At 34.5% G+C, this 23,238-nt stretch overlaps 1 protein-coding gene across 2 annotated transcripts in view; it reads right to left on the bottom strand.

Moving 5' to 3' along the window:
- The window catches only part of LOC119066224 (homeobox protein goosecoid), a 27,034-nt gene extending 3,796 nt beyond the window's left edge, over nt 1-23,238 (bottom strand). Inside the window, exons 1-2 of one of the 2 annotated variants that reach the window (XM_037168547.1) lie at nt 22,450-23,238; nt 13,836-14,113 (exon numbers count right to left, since the gene is read on the bottom strand). In XM_037168547.1, the coding sequence (XP_037024442.1) occupies nt 13,836-14,113; nt 22,450-22,882 (711 nt within the window). In that variant the 5' untranslated portion in view covers nt 22,883-23,238. Of the gene's footprint in view, nt 1-9,056; nt 9,699-13,835; nt 14,114-22,449 lie in introns of those variants that run through there. The other variant, XR_005085718.1, reaches the window with a different exon arrangement.

The raw sequence follows: 23,238 nt of genomic DNA, 5'->3' as shown, positions 1-23,238 counted from the left end.
GGGCAAAAGTTGTACTCTAAATAGGGTACTGAAACTTGACAGTGCTCCATACAAAATTTTACACTGTAAAATGAGTGGGGATAAAATTTCATACAAAATAGTACTCTATTTGTAAGGTGTCAACCGAAGGACTTGGAGTGCGTTGGTTTCACCCGAATTCGTAAGTGTCTTCACCTGGTCTTTCAGAACCTTGAATATGAATGCTTCTTTCAGGCTAATTTTAACATTATTTAAAGTTACATGAAATCCAGAATTTTTTCCAGTTTTCCTATTTTAGGAGTTATAGGAGGTTTTAGGAGCTTTTGTTTGTCAACGTTCAACCATGTACACTTTGAACATTTAAAAGATTGTTCGCAGCCGACATTTCGAAAATTGAACTTTTTCTTATGGGCTTATGAACGCCATAATAAAAATACTTTCACATTCTTGATGAGAATAGAAAGGGTGCTATGCTAATTACAACTTTAAAACTTTGATAAAATCTGACTAAAAGTATGTTGATGTGTGATTGTGGAAGCTAATTTAAGGGTAATTCTAAAAGGAATTCGGGGAAGGAATTTTTTCACAAATTGGTCGAGCTTTCACCACTATACTGAACGAATAAATTTCCTAGGAAAATTATGTTACAAAAGCCATGTGGATCTGTCTGATACCAGAATCAGCCAACACTAACAGTTCCCAGAATATTATTTCAAATCGGTTATTAGTAATTTTCAAAAACAACGGCTTTATTGAGATATAATATAAGCAATGAAAAGCGCCTCAAGCGAAATTTTTCATGTTATTTTACTCATCCACTGATTCTATTGATCTTGATCCTGATTTATTGGAGTTTAATGAGATTTTCGAAGTCTTTCATTTCATTTATTTTTCATAATAATAAAACATAACAAGTGACCTGCGTAGCTCCAGTTTGTAGACAATTCTAAGGAGCTACTTTAAGTCTCATTTAAGGAGTGGTAGGCGTAGGAGATTTTAGTAGCATTTTTGAAATTTTAGGAGTTTTACGAGATTTTAGGAGATTTCGGAGGCTTTTTTTAATTCCAACACTAATTCATTTGATAAGGTTGGTGTCAGCGAATCACCCGAATTAGTAAATTATACGTCAATATAGTAAAAATATATCCAAATTAGTGTCGACACAACAATGTTTCTACGTCATATACGTATAAATCAACTCGTACATGGTTTTGGTACACACAAATCCCCTAAAATCGTTTAAGTACAAAACTCTACATGAAAATCAATTTTCCCAATGATCATAATTATAATGAATTTGATGCATGGCGGTGCCGACATTGTTTTCAGACATAAAGTAAACATGAACCGTACGTTATCGCTTGGATGTTATTCCAACAATGGGAAACCCTTTTTCCAGGTATAATAAACAGATTGAATGCGTAATATGCTGGATACTTGTTACAACTTGTTGTTTACATAATACATTACAGGCTGTGCCTACAGAAATATCGGCTGAAAAGGAGTTTGCCATCAAAAATTACCGATTCAGCAGAAAAATGTATTGTGGCTTTTTGGTTTGAAGTCCCGATTTTTAATTCAAATTGAAAAATTGCGCAGAAAATTCGTCATTATCGTTTCGGTTTGAAAAGAATGAATTGTTGGCCAGTGGCTGAAAATACGAGAGATTTGCGTTTGTAGTATTGACAATTATGTTGCATTGTAATCCTATATTCACCACAGGTAGCCCACATATGTCAAATTTCATCCCATTTCCTAGTTTTAATCGAGTTTTAGGAAGTAGGATGAAATTTTGTGACATTTGGATTACTCGTTCCAGGGTAAACAATGGAAAAAGCAATAAATTTTTACCAAAAAATTGCTCGTGTGATAATGATTAGCTGCGCCTCTCGACTGTGATAGACTACGAATAACGATATTTCACGTAAAAGTTACAAATTTCTGAAAATATTAAACTTTGAGGATAAAAGGAAATTGAGTCAAAAGTCCAATGCTAAACAAACAGTTGAAAAGCCCAAACGACCGAGGCGAAGCCAAGGCCAACAATCACCCGAAAATGTGACTTTTTATTTTTGTCACTGTGAAATCCCAAACCAATTCTCTTGTTGTTCCTAGTGATGTCGTCACTTTCGAAGTTATGAAAAAAAGGAATAAAAAAAAACTATTGTCGCCCATTGTTTCCACAAAACTAAAAAATGTCCGGACAAAGGAGTTTCACTTCAGCTTAGGTGTCATCTTCTATCCCAGTCGACGAGAGGTGCCGCTTATCTTACTTAATTAAAATCAGCGAAAATATAATGCTTCTGAGAGGTAGCAGAACTCGCATATAAACGGCGTCTGAGCGACATGAACATGCAATGTCGGAGCATGAGCTACCGTTAGAATTTCACTGATTAATATATCACCATCACTCATATTTTTCAATATTATTTAAACAGGATATCAATAATTCAGTCCATTACACAAATTTTTAGGCAAAACAAACAAACGTTTTGTACGATTTAATACAGCACAACAATGAACAATAATAAAACATCCCTCAAGTGTCAATTAATTAAACTCATCTTACAAAAATAAACAAAATTATTGCAAGAAATAACATCCATCAACGGGAGGATAAGCACACAAAAATTCTTCTTCGGGTTTTTTTCTCTTATGTAAAACCCGAAAAGCCTCTACCCCAGTTATTTTTCCTAATTCATTCCCGCTGGCGATATCCGATTCATGAATTAACTCTGCCATCATCTGAATATCTCTCAAATATATCCTTCTCGGTATAAAAAAAAAAAAACGCTACCCCGCTTTGTTGTAGAATAACAATAATATATCATGATGATGATGGATATAATATCAGTGTGATTGCAATGTAACCACCCCACATATACCGAGAATTGTACACACAAGCGTATTGTAGAAGCTTATTCTAGGAAAATGGAAGTTTTAGGAATTTGGTTGCGGGGTGAATAGAAATGGTATTATAAGACGACTGGATGATGAAATAATTTTCTGAATTCAAACCACTGTCAAAACATTCACTCCATTTGTTAAATCAACTAACTTATGCCGTTTTAAATGTTGAATTTGCCGAATGAACATGATGTTAGATATACATTTTCTGTACGTATTACAATAACATTTCGATAACAAAAGCGTATGAATGCCAAATGCGACGGTAAATGTTTAAATATTCTTAGATTTCAGATTCTGTGGCCCGGATCGTCTCTCACCGAAGTGATTATTTATATTATGTTTTTTGTATATAAAATGATGATGATGATGATTCGATGTTGATTTTAAATTCGCTTAAATATTTTACGATTCTGTGTTATGCTTTCGAATCCATTAAATTAAATGTTCTTAAGCATTGAAATGACTTTTTGCATATTATAGCGCCTGAGTGATACTGAGGAGTGTGTGTAGTAGAGGAAATGATTTTCTTTTTTATGATCAACTTAAAAACATTCGTTGTTACTGTGTAACTCCAATAACTAACACTGCCTCTTTTCACCATTTCTATTAAAAAAATTGCATTGAATGAGTTTTTGAAAGGTAAAAATAGCAAAAAATATTTTCGGAATCCTTTTTATTGTTGAAGCAAAAATAACCATCGCTCGTAAAATAATTTCCACATTTATGGAACAAGAATACCATCATCTCGGGATGTTTTTGGTGGTGATTCAATTGTCCAAAAATAGTTTTTTTTTCTTATGGCATGTTACGACGTAACATTGTTACGTAGCGATATCTCAGCACAGACTTTTTCAATCTTCAAATCAAATCTATTATGTTTCTATTTCGGTCATTAAAAAAAGTCATCACAACTTGAATTCAAACGACGTGATAGTATTTTACATGTTACGGCATGTTTCATTTTCATTTACATTGCCTAATCACGTAAAGCATTGTACTTCCGAGGTTCCAAGTTGTTATTTGACAAGTGGGGAACACCACACTTATCAAATACACAACTTGGAACCTCGGAAGTAATATACTATTACAACATCGACTGGAGCCAACTCGATATAATTTTGGACCTCTGTTTGACTTACGTCACAGTCTGCTTAGGTGCTGGAGAGAACACTGGTATGACCAAAAACCTTTATTTGACGAGGAAACTCCAGATAGAACATTTGCTTCGTCGCTGGAGTAATTCTCAATGGATTTTAAAAAATATTTCTTTTTTCGATAACAAGGAAGGAATGACATTCCTGAGGTGAAGTTTAAAGTCTAGAAATTATTCACAAAAGAATTTTTGTCTGGTTTCCTGAGTGTCCTGGTAATCCCGATTTTATCAACGGATGCTCAATAACATTTTTGCATTTGATGAGGAACGAAATTATTGTAGCTAAGCTTAAATATGATCTATAAGAGGCTAGTGATCTTAAAGATATTAATCAATAGCAGGGCCTATTTTACGGAAACATGTTTCTCAAGTTTTTGAAAGTTTCCAAAATGTTTCTGAAAAGTTTCTTAAAGTTTCTTAAAGTTTCTAGAAAAGTTTCCTTAAGAAACTTTAAGAAACTTTAAGAAACATTTTGGAAACTTTCAAAAACTTGTGAAACATGTTTCCGTAAAATAGGCCCTGATCAATAGAATATCTGCCTCGTCGCTTGATAACACGATAGCTCAAGTAGACACCCTATATGTCTACTGACTCCGCAGCGTCGTTTTATTATTATCTTCAAGAAGTAACATCCTCTCTTCGTTATTTCATCGAAAATTGCATGTGTGGATGCATGAATGAAAGTGTTGAGCAACTAACAGTAAACTAAAAACGTTAATGAACTCACAGGAATTTCATTAATGTTTGCTCGACGGATTTGGAGCGACACCATGAATTTTTAATTGAAGAGTGAGATCCATATCAACTGTATACAGCGTGTCTACTACGTCTTTCGATTTAACATTTTTCAAAGGTCGGAATGATACAAAATCTTGTATTTTAGTAGAGATCCATAGGCTAAAAATAGTTCAGTTCATAGAAGAATTGCGAAATTTGAACCAGTGATACAGCTTGCCACTCTGATTCGAAAACGATTGACAGACATTTGAAAAATTCCACCCACCGCCCACATTTTCAGTGTAATTAGTTTTATAGTGTTAGACAGATTATGAATGACTCTCTAATGCCGTAATAAGTCTTAATTTGTACAGTAATGCAAATGAAATGACTAAAAATGAAAATGGACATGGTAGGACTGGCCCTATCTGAGCTAGGGCTTCATAAGTGTTTGATGTTTTTTTTTAAGTATATCTACTCAAATAAGAAGCTTACAACTGCGTGTGGCACGTCAAATGAAAGGTATTGACAATGTCGATCAGGGAAACAAAATTCTGTTAAAATCAGGTCAGTGGTTCGTACGATAGAGCCCTAAGAGTGAGGTGGACACTAGGCCCTAGTTGTTTTTAGCGTGTAGGTCGAGAAAATTGTAGCAGTTTTTCACATTTTCTGATCTATTTGAAAGGTATTGACTATATCATTAAAATTTAACACACATTTAACATTAACATCAGGCAGAGGTCATCTTATACTTTTATCGTTGCTGTCACAACAGATGCCATAGCCGCCTGTATCAGATCTTGTTGGTCCATGTGCTTTAACAAATGAAGACACGTTAAAAATTGCAAGGAAAATGGAAGTTAAATCCATTTAATCGAATATAAACGCCGATAGTCGATGCACGACAACTCTATTTTAAAAGTTCGTTTGAGCTTATGTTAAAAAGAGCTTTATTTGACATATCAGAGACACCACGTTTCACTTAAAAACCACCACGTGCAATGACGGGTTACTCTACCTATTAATTATTTACATTTATATACAACTGCAACTATTTAGCAGTGAAGCGCGCACACCTTCGATTGGTTATATAAAATACGATATTTTTTCCAATTTCGCGACAGCGACAACTCTGTCTACACCAGCGGCACCATCACATAAGCTTGTATATAAATAAATAAAATTAGAAAACATCCTTCGAAATACATAATAATAATACAGACGGAATATCCGATCCGTCGTTTCACGTTTATTAACCTCGTTAATAACGTTATATGATCAAAGGCTTTGATTTATTAGCAACTATGGTAACCGTTTTTGTATAACATTTGAACATGGACGGAAATTATGTGGAATTTTTATCAACTTAATTTGACTTGTATTGCAATAAAAAGTTTACCATTTGATGGTGGATGATGGGATATTATTTCAACAAAATAAAATATAATTTAAAATGACAGTTGCTTTGAAGGTGTGTGCACGGGAGCGGCGAGCACAAAGCGCACAAAGGCAAATGTAAATTAAAAGTATGAAAATAATTGGTTGCAATTTGAACTGTAATTGATAATAAACGAATGCAGTGCGCTTGACCGTTAAACATTTGTTTGTGTGAAGAAAAAAAAAACAGTAATGGTGGCACGTGGATGCTGTAAGTTCATTTTGAAATAACTTTGATTTTCTTAAAAAACATTTCCAATGTTTTATTGTGCCCTATCAATGCTCTCTCTAGCAACCAGACTCACAGTTCTCTCTGTCAAATTCACAATTTCTTTGTATTCTACAAACACTATTTTACATTTTGCATGTAAATTCCAAAGGCCACTTGATAAAAGTAGTTTGTTTGCCCTAGGTTAGATGGGTGGTATTACGTCGTAGATCTAGAGACCAATGGCTTTATCATCTTTCATCATATGGTAGGTTTGGTAGGATTGGCAGAGGCCTGACTCGATGGTATGGTGTACATATGTACCTCAGCCGTCTCACATCGTATATAAATATGGAGTTTCCAACAATATGAGACGACTGAGATAAATACACTTGTTAGTGCCCTTTTAGCGCAAAAGTCATCGAGCAAAATGTTGATGACAAATGACCTCTAACTACATTGCACCAATCCAATCTCCATAAAGTTCGTGGTTCAAACTTAAAGTTTTTTTACGAAATGTAAAATGTTCTTACTAAACAGTCAGCCAAAGTTGGTATTACTAGAAATTATACAAGAGCTTTTCTTTTCCGCACAAAGACGCATAACCTTTCACGGATTCAATCGTGGATTTAAAATTTAAATTCTTAGAAATTACATTTTTTTACACAATGAGGCTAGCCCTCCGAATTTTCCGAGTCGAATTAAAATAAACATTTCTATTCCGTCTTTGCCATTGCCACGATGCCGGCGAATAAACTTTGCGTAAGTAAATGTTTCCGATGAATTAAACTTAAATTGAATTTCGTAATTTCAACTTTCTGCATACTTAACATTTCCTATTCAATTTATCAAATTCGAATAATAATGACTGGAAAATTGCAGAAGTTTTGCGTTTTATTAGAACGATGAAGCCGAACAAATGACTGGAAGGTGATTATTTACTTTTTGTTATTAAGTAAAAAATGTTGTTTGTTGGTTGTTGGCATTGAATCGAAAAATCGAGGAAAAACAACAATTAAGTAATACTGGAAAGGGTACGGCGTCGTACGTTTCTTTTGCATAATTCATTTTATTAAAATGAAAACTTATGGATTCCCCAATTTGAAAATTGAGTTTTCGTGGAAAGAAATACGATTACGAATTACATTAAACTAATTATACTTCTCCGTATCGAATTAGGTAGTACTACATTCGTTGTTTCTGACTTATTTAGTATCAAAACGAGCTTCACTGTTTTGCCACACCTTTGAGAATGTTTATTGATTGATATGGCTGATTAAAAGTTTCAACCAACCCGAATCACCCTTGGTGTGGAGAATTTGACTACATCTTGTGCTTTATACTTTGTTTCGACATGTTATCCATAAAGTACGTTCTCAATGAGGGGGCGTATTTTATGATTGGCCTCTTAGCCTCTTATAGACGGCAATTATTATAATATTATTATCTGGTCTATTACTTCTATCAATCAAAGTATTTTTAATCTGTTGATTTCAAATCTTGTACTTCATTTTTTTTAAATGCATTTTACTATTATAAAGAACCATATTACCCAGAGCTTGTCAATATTTTTGCTGTCGATAACGATAACAGATGAACAGGTTAAGTTATTTAATCACGATGTGACTATGTCATACACAGACAATAGAGTTAGGTGGATAGCTTTCTACATCGAATCAGGACTTATCTTTTTGAATTATAATTCTAAAAATTCCAAATAAGTCTGAAAAAGCTTCAAACAATGTCGATTTTTTTTAGGAATTTCCCAAAAATAGGCCTTGCATCGAATCAAATAAAAAATGCATTTTGCTTTAAAGTTTGAGTTTCCACGCAGCGCTGCTCCTAGCATGAACATAGAAAATATGCAGCTTCGGCCACGGGCTGCAAACTGCGCACAGTGTTGAATTTCTTTACTTTCGTCCATTGTGATCCAAAGAACCATTACTACACACGCTAGAGTATGTTGGTACAAACGCAAGGTAATAATCATTCCCTACTTATGTTTTTCGCATTTTTATTTGAATTATTCGGTTTACATGATTTGATTTATGTCATTTTCATTCCATGTTATGTATCGGCATAACATTCATACCAATACACTCTCGCACGTACAGTAAACTACCTTACGTAATTGTTTGTAGATTGTTATTTTGCCACGAGTGATCACAGCCCTTGCCTTCGCCTCAGACTGCGAACCTCCCTCTCGGAAAAATAAAAATCTACAAACAAGGACTATTATCATGTTCAAATCACTTCATATGGCGTGAACTTTCGAAAGTCATTCAGATAAAACAAGTGAACATTCATAAATGACATCCACTTTTTTCAGTGTTGCTGTCAGATTTAAATCGTCATAGTCTCAAACAAATTGTATTTTCTGCATGTCTCTACCAATAATAGCCACTAAATAAAAGGTCAGTAATAGTTTGCGATGCATAAGGTTACTGTACCGATGATTTCAATTAAGAGGCAACTAGTACTGAAAAAACCAGACATCATTAATGAACGTTCCCCAAGGGATAAAAACGAAAATTCACGTTTATTGATACGTAAATTGGTGTTTTCAACTTTTCATGCCTTTAAATTGTTATCAGTGATTACAAAACGAGATATGAGGTTGAATGGTCGACAGTTGAACTGAGTTGTTCTTACATGATTAGGAAGAGCATCAATTAATCGTCACTTCGATTTTAATCATACTGTAAAATCATTAAGAACAATTTTCACTTTAACTAGGTTTAGCTCAAAGATTTATTTCCAATGTTATTGCACATCAATAAAATTTAAGAAAATGGAATTATTTTGCGCATCGAAATTTTTTCCGTTTAATATATTTGACCATTTGAATCAATGTCCCCACATTCTCCCCTTCGACAGAAAATCCACACTTCATGTATAAATTTATTGCACCTTTCTTCGTTTGTTCTACAAACAGTTTAATCTTCTGAATATTCATCTCAGATGCAACCGTTTCAAATCGCCTCATAAGTTCCGTACCAATTCCTTTTTTGCGGAATTCATCATCAACCACAATGTATTCGACATACAGTTCCTGGATTCTTCTCTTTCCGCGCACCACATTTAATACACAAACTTCAATAATTCCGAAAATAAAGGCAATCGGTCGGGTTTGGTGTGTCGCAACCACAGAAACAATATCATACGGTGCACGATCGATCAAAGATGAAAATGGTCTATGTTCAGCCACAATTTTCTTCAAATAGTTTAGTGTTAGGATTTTTTGGTATACAATGTCTAAGCTTTGTGCCATGTCGATTAGCAAACCGAAACTTGTTTACATTTAAGTTTTCGAAACTATGCTATCGTTGCACGTGTTATATTTGAGGATTGAGCTTCTTCCTATGTTCTGTTTTTACAGATCTCCCACTCTTACTACAATTCTTCAATAAATCAACGCATACCAAGCAAAAGTTCGATTGACACCTGACAAATAGAGTACTATTTTGTATGAAATTTTATCCCCACTCTTTTACACTGTAAAATTTTGTTTGGAGCACTGTCAAGTTTCAGTACCCTATTTAGAGTACCACTTAAGCTTGAAGTGCGTTGAATGAATTATAAAGAGCATGTAGGCTCGACGTAAGCTCAAATGAAGAAAAATATGTTATTTTGAAACGATCACACTTTGATCCAAATGAAGCTCATACGTCAGCATGGCGGTTATTCACAAAGTACGCAGCCTTTCGTGCTAACGAATTCTTCCTGTTAAGGATTAAAATTTCTGTTCTATTCTTCCCTTTATGAAATACTGACAATTGAACAGAACCCAACTGAAATCTTAAAATAAACGTAGAGTAGCGACACCGGTTACGAGCCCCCTTTATTTTAATTACGAGGCCGCTTTGTCCTTTTCACTTAAACAATGACATCATTCGGACCTCTCCAAAATTTTGTTCTCATTTGGACAAAATGCTTGGAATAGAGAAATGGATTTATTTTTTATTTATGAGAATTGAGAAACGGATACAAAATGGTCGGTACCAGGGCTTACTTTTTAGAAACTTTTAGAGAAAATCGAGAAATTCAAGAAACTTCGAGAAATTCCAGAAAATTCAAGAAATTCGAGAAATTCAAGAAATTTCAAGAAACTAATTTCTCAAGTTTCTTGAAGTTTCTCGAATTTCTCGAATTCGAGAAAATTCAAGAAATTCGAGAAATTTCGAGAAATTCAAGAAATTAGTTTCCAAAAAGTAGGCCCTGGTCGGTACTGTACCTTTTAAACTAAAAGGAATTTTACAGCTTGGGACTTCTGTATGTACGGTTTATGTACTTAGTTGGCAAACAGCATAAAAGTGACTCGGAAGGTTAAACATAGAAGTGAATGAACATTTAAATTCTATTCCGCTGATTACTTGTTTTGTTTGGCGTTTAATCAACGAACGTAAATTATAATTAGAATGAATTGCAATTACATTTACATGATGTGTTGGCAAGTCCAACAATTGGTATGGTGTCCAAATTAAGTTGTTAATTCATTTCAGTCGTTTTCATTCGGCGCTGATGTAATGCTCTAGATATAAAGTGGAACTATTCGTCAAAGGGGGTCAGCCACAGACATTCCTAATCCGTTGTTGTTGAGAAATAAATTTTAGAAAAATAGTTTAGACCCAGAGAAAAATGTAAATCAAAGTGTTGTTGTTGTTTGAACAATAATCTCGACAAGTGTTTACCTTTGAATAAGAAAACCTCTGGGATGCCTTTATACAAAACAAACAAATTCAATTCCATTCAATTCCTTTGCTGTCGATCTTGATCAAATATTCAATTTTCAAAACGCTTAAACCTCTCATTAGGTCGACTATATCGGACAAAAAGATTTTTTTTTCTAGAGTGACGTTGCATATATTGCACTAAAAATACATCGAGAAACTCGTTCATAATTTCATTAAAATTAAAAATTAAACTAAATTAATAATGACACCATGCCAACACTAAAACATCGGCACAACCATTTTTGAGGCATCTTCTAACTTTTGTCTCTGTGTGATTCGAACTTCGAACGACATTTACAAAAGCGAAATAAAATTTCACAAACCTCTGTCAGCCATCTGTACTGTCTCAGAAAGGATGGGCCGTTTATTTAAATAAACGGTTTTCCGAAGTCAAACAGTAGCATTGTTTGTATACTGTTAAGTCGTACTTATGATTTTACTGGCTGGCGATCATGCATATCTTTTCGAATGTGTATGGTGAAGAGTTTAATTTTGTTATTATTATTGGAATAATCTTAAAAGAATTCGGTTTATTGGTCTGTTCGGCTATTAGAACGCCACTTTAGATTAACAATGTGATTGTGGAATGTCTGCAATTCATAATATAGGTATGCTGAGTCATAATTTCTGGGTGTAATCTAATAAAACTTTCGAAGGTCAATATTAGACCGCACACGATGAATTGTTATTTGAAGATTCTTGACGTAGTTTCTATATTCAACTTCCCTTTGTATTGAACAGTCGTTCGTTCGTCATCATGGAAAATTGTACATGAAATTAATGCGTACTACTGCCGGAGTTTTAAATATGAATTAAAAATAAATCGCTGACTGTTGTTGGTATATTCATTGTATTTTCTATTCAAAAAATACTTTCAGCGAAAGATAATCTTTTACGGCCACCCTCTTAGATAATAAAAAGTTCAAAGACCACACCAAGAGTGATTAAAATAAAAAATCACACAAAAAAAACCTAATTAACAAATTGACGTCAAATAAAAGGGGTGACACATTCAGTATGTCTTTCATCTAAATTAAATCTCAATTGTTAACTGCACTTTGATAAGCATCTTTTTATGTGACATAATCATCACTGTTTGATTTGGTACTTTCCGAAAATATACTTAACACAGAGTGAGAGATTGGAAAAACGTTTCGGTGCGATGTTTTACGTATGGCATATAATACGTTCGACGGGGTATTAATTTAATTTGTGGGGTGAATGTCGAAGCCATACACCACGAAAATTGTAATGTGTTTATATTATTACAGCGAACATGTAAACACTTGTGTAAATAAAAATGCATCACGCTGTATTGTGGTTCGAGATCGAAATTGATATGATTCCCTTTCCCTCCCGTCTCGTTTAAATTTATGCAAAATTTTTGGTCTATTTTATCCAGAATGAAGTCTTATTATGATGACGAAACCTGGCAAGATTTTTTGATTTTTTTTTGTTGGTTGTAATACGCGTTTCCTAGGTGAGATTCATGGTATATGCTAATGAAAAGCTAAATAATTAATTTTTCATTTTTTTTTTGATCCAAAGACACCGCTCATAATACTCCAAAAACAAATCACGTTAATGTACTTTAATCATAACGTATATATTACAGGTGTCTATGCGATTGCTAATTTGTCCCGGGGCCATTGAACACATACATATATTAAGCTTAAGCACATTTGATCCAAATAACATATATGTTCGGCTTAATTTTACATTTTATACAAGAATAACAAACATATTTTCACCACCGAAAAATCATTGAAGAGAAATGAGCAGATTTTGTTTCAGCACATAAATAAATCACCCACTTTCAACCCCGGTATCCTCATATCCTTAAAATAATACCATCACAACCGAAAATGTAACCATTTTCTCATTGTAACGGCTCCGGTTTATTTACTCAAAAAGCCCACAAAAATGCCCGAAGCTAACAATTCTCGAGAGGGTGCAATAATGTTGGAATTGATTTTATTAACGGATATGGAGAGGAGATTCGCAGTGTTTTAAGTACAACAGAAAAAAAAGTTCTCCCTATTTCCAGTGTGTCTAATCTAAGGGTATTTTACTCTTCAAAAGTGCTATGTTGAGTGGAAAACAATAAACCCTCTGCACTTATATTAGTTGTTAATAAAACAGTAAGTAATTTTAAAATCAAATAGCATTGAGGGTGCATTACTAACTCTTTATTAACCAGAAAAAAAAATCAATTTGTAACCAACCACCACTGTTGAGCTTAAAAATTGATTAATTTCATGTTCGGCAGTTTTACTAATAAAATTTGATTTTTTTATGAAATCTTTCAGTCACTTTGCCGACACACCAACATCCATTCAGCAAGAGCAAGTGCTTGTTATTAATTCGCTTATATTTCGGTAAAATCTTTGAAAATCATTTCATTCAAACAAATTTATTCAAGCGGCATATTGGCATTATATGTGGGTAGATAGGTGAAAATTTGATGTTTTGTTTGATGATTGCTAGTCTATTGTGAACGGAAAAATGATTCTCCTTCGTGTTCTTTTTTTTATGGAACTGTTAAATGTCTGTCATTGTTGCGGTAAACTTAAAACGGAGCGAAATTAATGGGAAGGTGTTTAGGTGTGCACAAACGTCTTAAGCACTTGAGCCACAAGAGAGAAGAAAAAAAATGACGAACAGAATAGAAAATCAATTTTAGTCAGTCTCTACTCACCTCTACTCTTTCTTCCTTAAGATCAACTTTTAAAGCTAACTGCTCTCTTAGCACAACATCCGGATAGTGTGTTTTGTCAAACGTAGCTTCCAATTGTTCTAGTTGCTCTTCGGTGAATATGGTACGGTGTCGTCTTTTTCGCTTCGGAGGTGGTCCGTGTCCTAAGTGATGATTGCCATGATGGCCCAATGTTACATGACTACCAACATGTGCCTGCATTTGAGCCGCTGCCACAGCAGCCGCATGCATATAGTTTGGATAGAAATTTGGGTAGGCAACTGGAATGAAGAGAGACGTATATTGCATGAGTGTATCGGTCACGATAAAGAGAAGTATTATAACTATCATCTTGCACACCAAATATTCTTGTCTGTTAGGTGCTGGGTATTTCGGTACGGTTATTTCACTGAAATGAAATCACATGAAACACTAGCCGAAAATCCGTTAAGTAAACCCGATTTTGAGATTCGTATGCATAAATGGTAAATGTTATGATTTCAATAAAACGTATCGTTCCTACAATACACGATGATTAGGTTTTTATTTGCTAATAAATGTTGATTTTTGTAAAGCTTGAAAAGTAACTTGTACGGGTTTGCATATAAATAAATTCCAGAAATTTTTCCGGTTTTTCACATTAGAAATGCTTACGTTCTGTGAACGTGAATATATTTTTATGAGAAATTGGATTGATTACATTATTTGTGGAAGCATATTTGATTTCTTTTCCTTCACACGCACTTACATGTAGATATTATAAAGGGTAGATCTAGGGCTTACCAGATTTTGAGAGTGTTATATAATATGAACGTTTTAAATGGGTGCACCGGCGACTTATATTCATACGAACACGGAACTTTTATCCCGCTCAAACATATTTCGGGGAAAAGTAAGACATTTTTCTTTGACTTTGGTTCCGTTTGTCAAGAATCAGAAGCTCCAAACGGAAGCTTGAGACTGTTTTCGTGTTCAACGAGACTTTTCAACGAATTTTGGTTCGACATGTTTGAATATTTCCGAACGTTTTCAATATAACAAAACATTGAACTGATTTTAGCAACTTAAATACCACAAAGATTTACCAAGGTGTCTTCGACACTTGTTTTTTTTTACACGATAAATCGATAAGCCAAAGGACAATAGGTGATCTAGTCCAATCGCTGTTGTAATATTCATTTTGACTGCAATTCGATTTGTAAATAATATCTTTTTCTTAACTCGTATCGCACAGGACGCATGTCCCAGTTGTTAGGAAAAAAGCTATTCGGCCCAGTACTTCCTTTATACAATATTCTTGTCCACTCAATGTAAAGATTGTGCTTAGAGGTGTGCGCCGATCTTAAAATAGTCGGCGGCGGTGCGCCGACTGGTAAGGGATCGGCGGCGGCGCACCGAAAGAAATTTATAGTCGGCGGCGGTGCGCCGATCGGCGCGCCGATAAATTTACAAAAAATCTAAACTTTAGAAAATAATGCAAAAACATTTGAAAAAGCGTGCGCAATCCTTTTTCCGAACACTGAATTCTTACTATCTTGCGATCTGAAGTAGCAACTACTTATACAAGGGGAATCAACTGAGACGTATCTCACCTTTCATATTTTGAATGTACAATTACTGACCTATTATCTTAAAAACATCTAATTTAATGAATCCAAGAATGATTAGTGAGTTTGCGTAAATGACACATAAGCTATAAGTCAACTTATAAGTTGGAAATTTTAAGTCACATCGTCATACTAGATGTTTTGCAGGTTTCTTATTTCTAACTTATAATTTATGTCATTTACGCAAACTCACTACTATTATCTTTCGATTTATGCAATAACCGTTCCCGTTGCCTTTAGTCCATCTTCGATGTAGGAGTGAGATCGTAGTAGAAAGTTTTCGCAAATAAGAGAATTAGATAAACTTAAATTTATAAGTAATAAGTGTATAGACTACGGTGTTACTGCCAGCTACAATGTGCAGATGGCACCAGCTTGTTCATCACAGATGACACGTCAAATATAAACCAACGTCACGCTGAATTCACGACCCATAAGCGATTCATTCGGAAATTTCTATTGAACAAATCGTCGATCACGCAGCGAGCCGTACTTAATAGTTCTTTCGTATCGAATCATAGCCGGAGAATTCCGTCTGTAAAGTAGATTATGTGTCGCATAGTTGTCAAAGTGTAGTCAACCACAATATGTAAGTTTTCATAGTTTAGCTGTGTACTGTGTACATAACCTAATTTCGTGGAATTCAGAATTTGTAGCTTTACATCAAGTACATCACTACAATAAATCGTTTCGTATCATGACCGCTCGATTGCTTACTCAATTCCTCTGATTACATCCCGATTAGCAAGACACAAAATCGACAGTCTCTTCCCCGTGGAATCAACATACGGTAATAAGGTTTTATTTCCCAAATTTTGTACATAAAGCAGCTAAAAATTGAAAATAAAGATATCCGTGTCTCGTCTTTTGACGAAAAAACTTGAAACCGGAAAGATTTTCCACTTTATAAATTCCTGAAGCATGTGATTTGCGCCATTTTCCACCCAAATTCTACATAAGGTCTTGAGTTTGCCACTTTACAATTACAGTAGTATTCACCCAGTTTTGACTGATGCACTGAATTTTGTTCTCTTTCTTCTTCCTCTTATCTGCATCAACAGGCAATAAGAGAAACGTCGTCTGCCGTCTTGCGCGCTCCATTCCATTGCACAGGAAATAGAGTAACGTACCCAAGGGTTCACGTTAAGTGAGGATACAGAAAAGACAAATGTTGTTTCGACCTCGGGTATCGATGGCGGTCCCAGGCCAGCGTGATCTGACCATCCTCAGTTGTATGTTTTAACAAAAAACTCCTTTCTACGCATATAGAAACATAGCAGCATATAGAAACCTGACTTATAAATTAAGAAAGATAAACATTTGCTAAAACCTTGTACTCAGGCACACACTTTTGTATAGATTTTTCAATTTAAGTTTATATTGCCGCCCATTAAAATGGCTGAAAGCACTAAACGTATAAAATTTCGGCGCGACGAAAATACAATCGGCGGCGGCGGTGGCGTGAGCTATAATTTTTCGGCGGCGGCGCGCCGAAAATTTAGCAAAAAATCGGCGGCGCGCCGGCGTAAAATCGGCGGTGCACACCTCTAATTGTGCTTATCGTGGAAGCTGATCATTGTATTTACGGAAATATGACCTAACCTATAATTAGACAATTAAGTCTTAAGATGTACTACATAAATGACGCCACGGGTTTTCAGTGTTGTTATCAGTTTGAAATCAGGTAAACTCAACAATATTGCCTTTTTTTAGGTCAATAGAATGTCCCATCTCCAAATATACCTCCTAAATCGGTGGTTTAACATACCATTGATTTCAAAAAGAGTAGACTTGTCGAGTTATTAGGGGTTTCAATCTGATGACAGCACTGAAAAAACGTGGCGTCCATTATGTGCGAGTCCTAACACAAAATACTAGCAATGCTCAAACAGCAGCTTTTAGTGAAAAAGAAAGCCTTGACTTCTGACTAATTCACTTCCTTACAGTAAAATGTACGTTGAAAAAAATGAAGTAAAATATTTTTGATTGAAAAGATTTCCGTAGTAATAGATTGAATATGCATTGCTTCCTGTCACTGCAATAAATATTTAATTACTAAAAACTGATCACTCAATCGTTTTCTTTTTCATCAACTCAAATACCTCAAAAAGCTTTGCGACAATGTTTTTTCATTTCATAAAACTACCTCCCCATTTATTTGTTAGATTTTCTCTGTAATCTTCACCTTATTACGCTTAGGTGACCTATAATCTCAATGTTCGACATATTTTTTTTTGTAGCAAAATAAAATGTGAGTTTACACACAAGCATTAACCATATTGATTTTATTATATTTTCCCAGTCGATACATATTCAACATTTCAAATATTGCTTTTGTATAGAAATACATATTTTATAGAATCCGAAATCAATTCAATAAAGCGGTAAGAAGACTTCATTTTTAATACATGCGGTATTCATGTAAATATAATAATACCCTAAAAAGCTGAAATATTAAGATGAAAAATAAAAAAGATTTTGCATGGAGATTTATCAAAGTAAATTCCAATGTTGTTTTGGATATTTAATTCAAGAATGAAAGAAAAAATTGAGGAAAAAAAATGTAAAATGTGTTTGCATGAAGCCGTTAAGTACTTTTCCCGAGAGATGAGTTGAGCCTTTTTATGCATACAGTTTGGGTTTCTTCTTCTCCTTTTTAAAAAAAAAAATAATTTGTGATTGCGTTTCTGTGGAAAATTTTAGTGACAGCGTGAAAAATGGGTTTTCTCGAAAATGCTCTTTGGCAGTGGGAACTTTACCACAAGTTTTTAGATTTCCATAGGTAATTTCGATAAGATTTAGATTAGAAACGAGAAGCCCAAAAGCTATCAGAGTCCACTTAAAGAACTTGAATTTCTACAAGCTATTTATTATATTATGTTATTAGGACCATTGCGCTTCCCTCCTCGCCTCTTCATGCTCGGACGTTTTCCCATCCAGGGTCAAAAACAAACCTATTTGTTCCTAGTGACATTCTATTTTTCATTCAGGCTGACCGAAAAGTCACATTCTGAACAAAACATAACCACAAACACCGTGGTACATCTTTCACTCATATTTGCGTGAGTAATGGAACCAATCTACTTTAATATCAAATCTCATTTTATTCTTAGCAATTGCAAGTCCTTAGCAAAAAGTGACGTGAGGGGGAACGAAAAGTGATGTCACTGGAACGAAAAGTAAAAGGTGATAGAAAAAGTTGTTAATCTGGTGAGAGAATGTGGCGTTTTTGGTCCACCTGAATGAAAAAAAAATCGTTGCGTACTTTCCTTGGCATACACGTGTCTATGTCTATTCCGTTAAATTTTATCCAGAAGCATAATTAATTCGTTGTTTGATTTTATTCGACAAATCCTTTGCGGTAATATCTCTCGTTTGGTTTATGTTTATTTTCACTGAAAACCATTATTTTATTGGCTATACAGAAAATATTACGAAAAGAAAATCTATCGTCTCATCCGTCTTATAATGGAACAATAATACTAGCCACCGGCAAATTCACTTAACCTCCATTTACGATAAACTCTTCGAAAGAATAACAAACACCTATTTACCAACCTATTCTTCCTGATGGATTCTTTATCCTTTTTTACATTTTTATCCCCGGGTGGGATGAATCTCTTTCTTCTTACGGTTTTTATACTCTCTCTACAGAGCTCTCATACATATTAAAATAAACATTTCTTCTTCTTCTTTTACTTTTTTACTTTTGAGACTACTTACATATAATGTCGCGTTTTTTTATACATTTTATCCCACACCCATTATTTCGGCTGATTTTTCTTTATTTTCTACATGCACGCGGTGTTTTGTGGAGGGTTTGTTGGTGTATAGATTTGTTTGTGGTTATTATTAAAAAAATATTTGCTCCAGGGGTTGATTTAATATGACCACCCAAGCATGTAATAAATTGATTATTTTTTACAATGTCGATGTTTTGACTAATGCTTTACAGAATGAAATGAAGGTATTTTCATACGAAATAAAAGATAAAGAAAAGCGACTGAAATTGTATACGTTAGGAAAATGGTCTAATACTTGTTGTAGAATTAAATTTTCAAAATAAAAAAGAAAAGTGCTGAGATGAGAACACAGCCCACTTAATTTATAAGTACTGATCTCGAAATACCTAATAAATTGGAAACGAGATCTGAAAATATTTTGTTTTTAATTTGCATCCTCATATCGGTATATTTAATCTAAGTTTGCACCTCCTTTACATCTTTGTTTTTACTCCCACTTAAAATCCTCGTGTGTAGACAGAGTCATGAAAAGCACATTGAAAATCATTCCTAAAGTTTGTTTATGTTCGTAATAGAACATTACATTCAACTGGCTCGCAAAAATTTAAAAGTAGACCTGATGCAATATTGACCCTAATTGACTTTGGGACCGAACTTTAAAAAATTGTCCTGACTGTAGATAAACACGACAAATATCTCGTAAAGTTCATTAGGGGTATTCCCGACCCGACTTTATTTTTTTATACTCGAGTATAAAAACATAAAAGTATAAGAAAATAAGATTTTGACAGACTTTGTATAAAGTTGAAAAATAATAAAAAATCCGACTCGACGGATTATGGTCAAACAAACTGTCTTTGTGTAACACATGATCTCAGGACTCCGGCAAAATAAGTTGTTTTTCAATCGGATAAATATCTGCCGAGCACTTTTTCTAAAGTCTTATCGCTCGGCAAATATCTATCTGATTGAAAAACTACTTACTTTGCCGGAGTCCTGAGATCATGTGCTACACAAAGACAGTTTGTTTGACCATAATCCGTCGAGCCGGATTTTTTTATTATTTTTCAACTTTATACAAAGCCTGCCAAAATCTTATTTTCTTATACTTTTATGTTTTTATACTCGAGTATAAAAAATAAAGTCGGGTCGGGAATACCCCTATTATAAAAGAATGACGTGCAGATCTCAAGTTATTCAGTGCCACCGTTTCTTCACATTGGAATTTAAAATGAAAAAAAAAAAATCTAAGAGCTTTCAGGAACTTCCCATGGAAAATGTAGAATACACGCACGGAAGTTTGTAGACCGACTCTTTTTTGTTTTTATGTTCTATTCGAGGAGTTATACTCGAGAGTTGGCATGGTGGCGCTGTCGGTCGAAGGACACCTTATTGAAATGATGACAGCGCCACCTTGACATCTCTCGAACGTAACTCTATGGTTTATTTGAGTTTGAGAATTTTTGGCTTGTGTTTTTATATGGACAATTCAAGAAAAGCTAGTAAAGCCCAAAACAGAAAATGTGCTGGTTTTCAAACTTCCGCCAATGTATTAGAAACCTGTTTGAAAATTTGTTGTTTCGGAAAGTACGAACAAATACGTTTTACTATTACTTATAAGAAAATACTGGAGCTCAACTTTTTTAAACGAAATTTATCTCAGATTCGGTGGACAAACAAAATTATTCGAACGAAACTATTAGACAACTATACAAATCTAGCTTACAAATTCATAAAGGGAAATTATACCTATAAAATGTTTTGACTTGGTCGCAAAGTTCTAACGTAGTTTTTCTAGGTGCATAATAGTAGACTAAGTCCTTGTTTGTAATTTTTGATTTTGCCAAGCCTGAGACTTCGCACAAGGCAAAACACAAAGTTCCAAACAAATCCTTAAAATATTTTACTGACTCCCGGGAAATGAGTTTGAACGCTCATTTCATTCGTTTCCCATTGCTCATTTCCCAGTGGTGCATCGGAAAAAATAATTTTTCTCAACTCAGTGACGAAAAGTAAAACTTTCGTTGTCTTTTTTGAGAAAAACGTTGTGTACAACTCGGTGATTTACACAGCTAGTGCATAAAAAAGCATTTATCACTCGGTTGTATAAATTACTATTTCACAACGCAGTCGAGAAAATAGTAATTTTCTCCCATCCACTGAAACTTCGAAAAACTTTCTTTGTACTTCGGGAAAAAAGATGGAACAAATTGCATTTTCTCTGGTGACAACACCCTCAAAATGCAATTTCCTCCGTTCTTCTCTCAGTGAACAAAAAAAATATTTTTCTGCTCATTACGACCCAAAGTCCATTTCAACAATCAAAAACCAAAGCCAATGTCATCTGATGTCGAATGATAACAATTAGCAATGTGCTTAATGGCGAATTAAGTTATACCGTATATGACATGCATAGGAAAATGTTGAAATTTATGAAGTAAAAGATTTTCCACCAACCTTTTAAAGACAGTTACATCAAATTAATAAGGTAACAGACCCTCTAATTATACTGATGATGTGCTTACGCCTGTGAATATACAGGCTCTCATGAGAATGATAAATACTATTCACTTTCTACTAATAAAATGACTACCGTCAGGTAAGAAAAGAAAAATTTATTGGAAAAAATGTTCTTTTGACAAATTTGTTTGGCTGTTCAAGGTAAATTTGACCACATTACCACGTACCACAACAATAAGCAAAACCAATTTCCTTTGCCTGAGTTTTCATTTGTAATAGACAGGATATAACAAAACCGAATATCAATAAAAAATAAATGAACTTGCAATACTAGCCCATTTTGCCGGGGCTACCTCTTTGTAATAAGCCGGTATCAAAATTAAACAAATACGCGAATGGATTTGTTTCAAATTAGTTTTAAAATCAATTTAGTTGAATCAATGATCAACAACACTCATCGTTTACCCATAAAGCAAGATAGCACTCAACCTAATAACTTGCTGCCATCGAAATTGAAGATTTGTTACAAATAAAATTTGACAACCAAAATTTTCCCGGAGTACGTTTGAGACAGTAAACAGTAAACTAACTTTCATTCGAGACACAGTTATTGTTATTCCACTACTTTCTACAATGTTATCATCATAGAAATTCAATATTTTAAGTCATGAAATAGACCGTGCTCGCATCAAGAAATATTTAACCTTTCACACTAATTTTTTGTCGTCGTTGTCAGTATAGCCGATGATACAGTCGTCCATAAAATGCTACTTTACATGCACAAATTTCTTTTTCACAAAAATTTACCAAGAAAATCCGACGGCGTTCCGAAGCTACTAGCAGCTGCCGCAGCTAAATGTCCTAAATGTAATCCTGGATGCAACATAGCCGGAACTCTGGTAGGTCTGGTCGGACTCGTTGTACAACTAGTCGGCGGTGAACTACTCGGACTTTCGGATTTTATGTTTAAATCTGAACTAGGCCTATTTGGTGCTAAGATGCTATCAATGGTAAACAGAGATGTCGGAACGGTGCTTGTATTTCGTTGATTTTGTTCTCTATCATCGTTTATTTCGTCCTTAATTTCGCGAAGGTGATTTTGTATCCGTTGGCCGAAATAATTACATCCTTGGGAACCCAGTAACATGGCTGTGGTTAGATATGTAGGATTTGAATTGATTGAATTCGCTGCAGGACTACAACTTCGTGTACTTAGCGAAGTGGAGTTTGTTTCAACCATTTGAGATAGTGAACTTGGTGGTGCCTTCGATATATATTCGGGCTTGTGAATAAGCCCTAATGGCCACAACGAACTCAGAATGCTGACCGATTATTTTATTATTGCAAAAATCCAATCCAGTAATATGCAAGCACGGAGCGTATATGATTCACTTCACTTTCGTTTATCATCAACGACGGAACACGCACAAAATTTTCTTTTTGGTCAACGAAACCCGATTACGATATCAATAAATTAAATCCGGAATAGACGATAATCGGTTAAACCAATCACTAGGTCACAACTTCTGTATCTTATCACCGAACATTACGATATCAGGAAACGATTTGTTCTGCAATAAATGTGTAACCCCGTTA

This window comes from Bradysia coprophila, chromosome IV (assembly GCF_014529535.1).
Source record: "Bradysia coprophila strain Holo2 chromosome IV, BU_Bcop_v1, whole genome shotgun sequence".
NCBI lineage: Eukaryota > Metazoa > Arthropoda > Insecta > Diptera > Sciaridae > Bradysia > Bradysia coprophila.
This window is presented reverse-complemented; position numbering and strand designations above follow the sequence as displayed.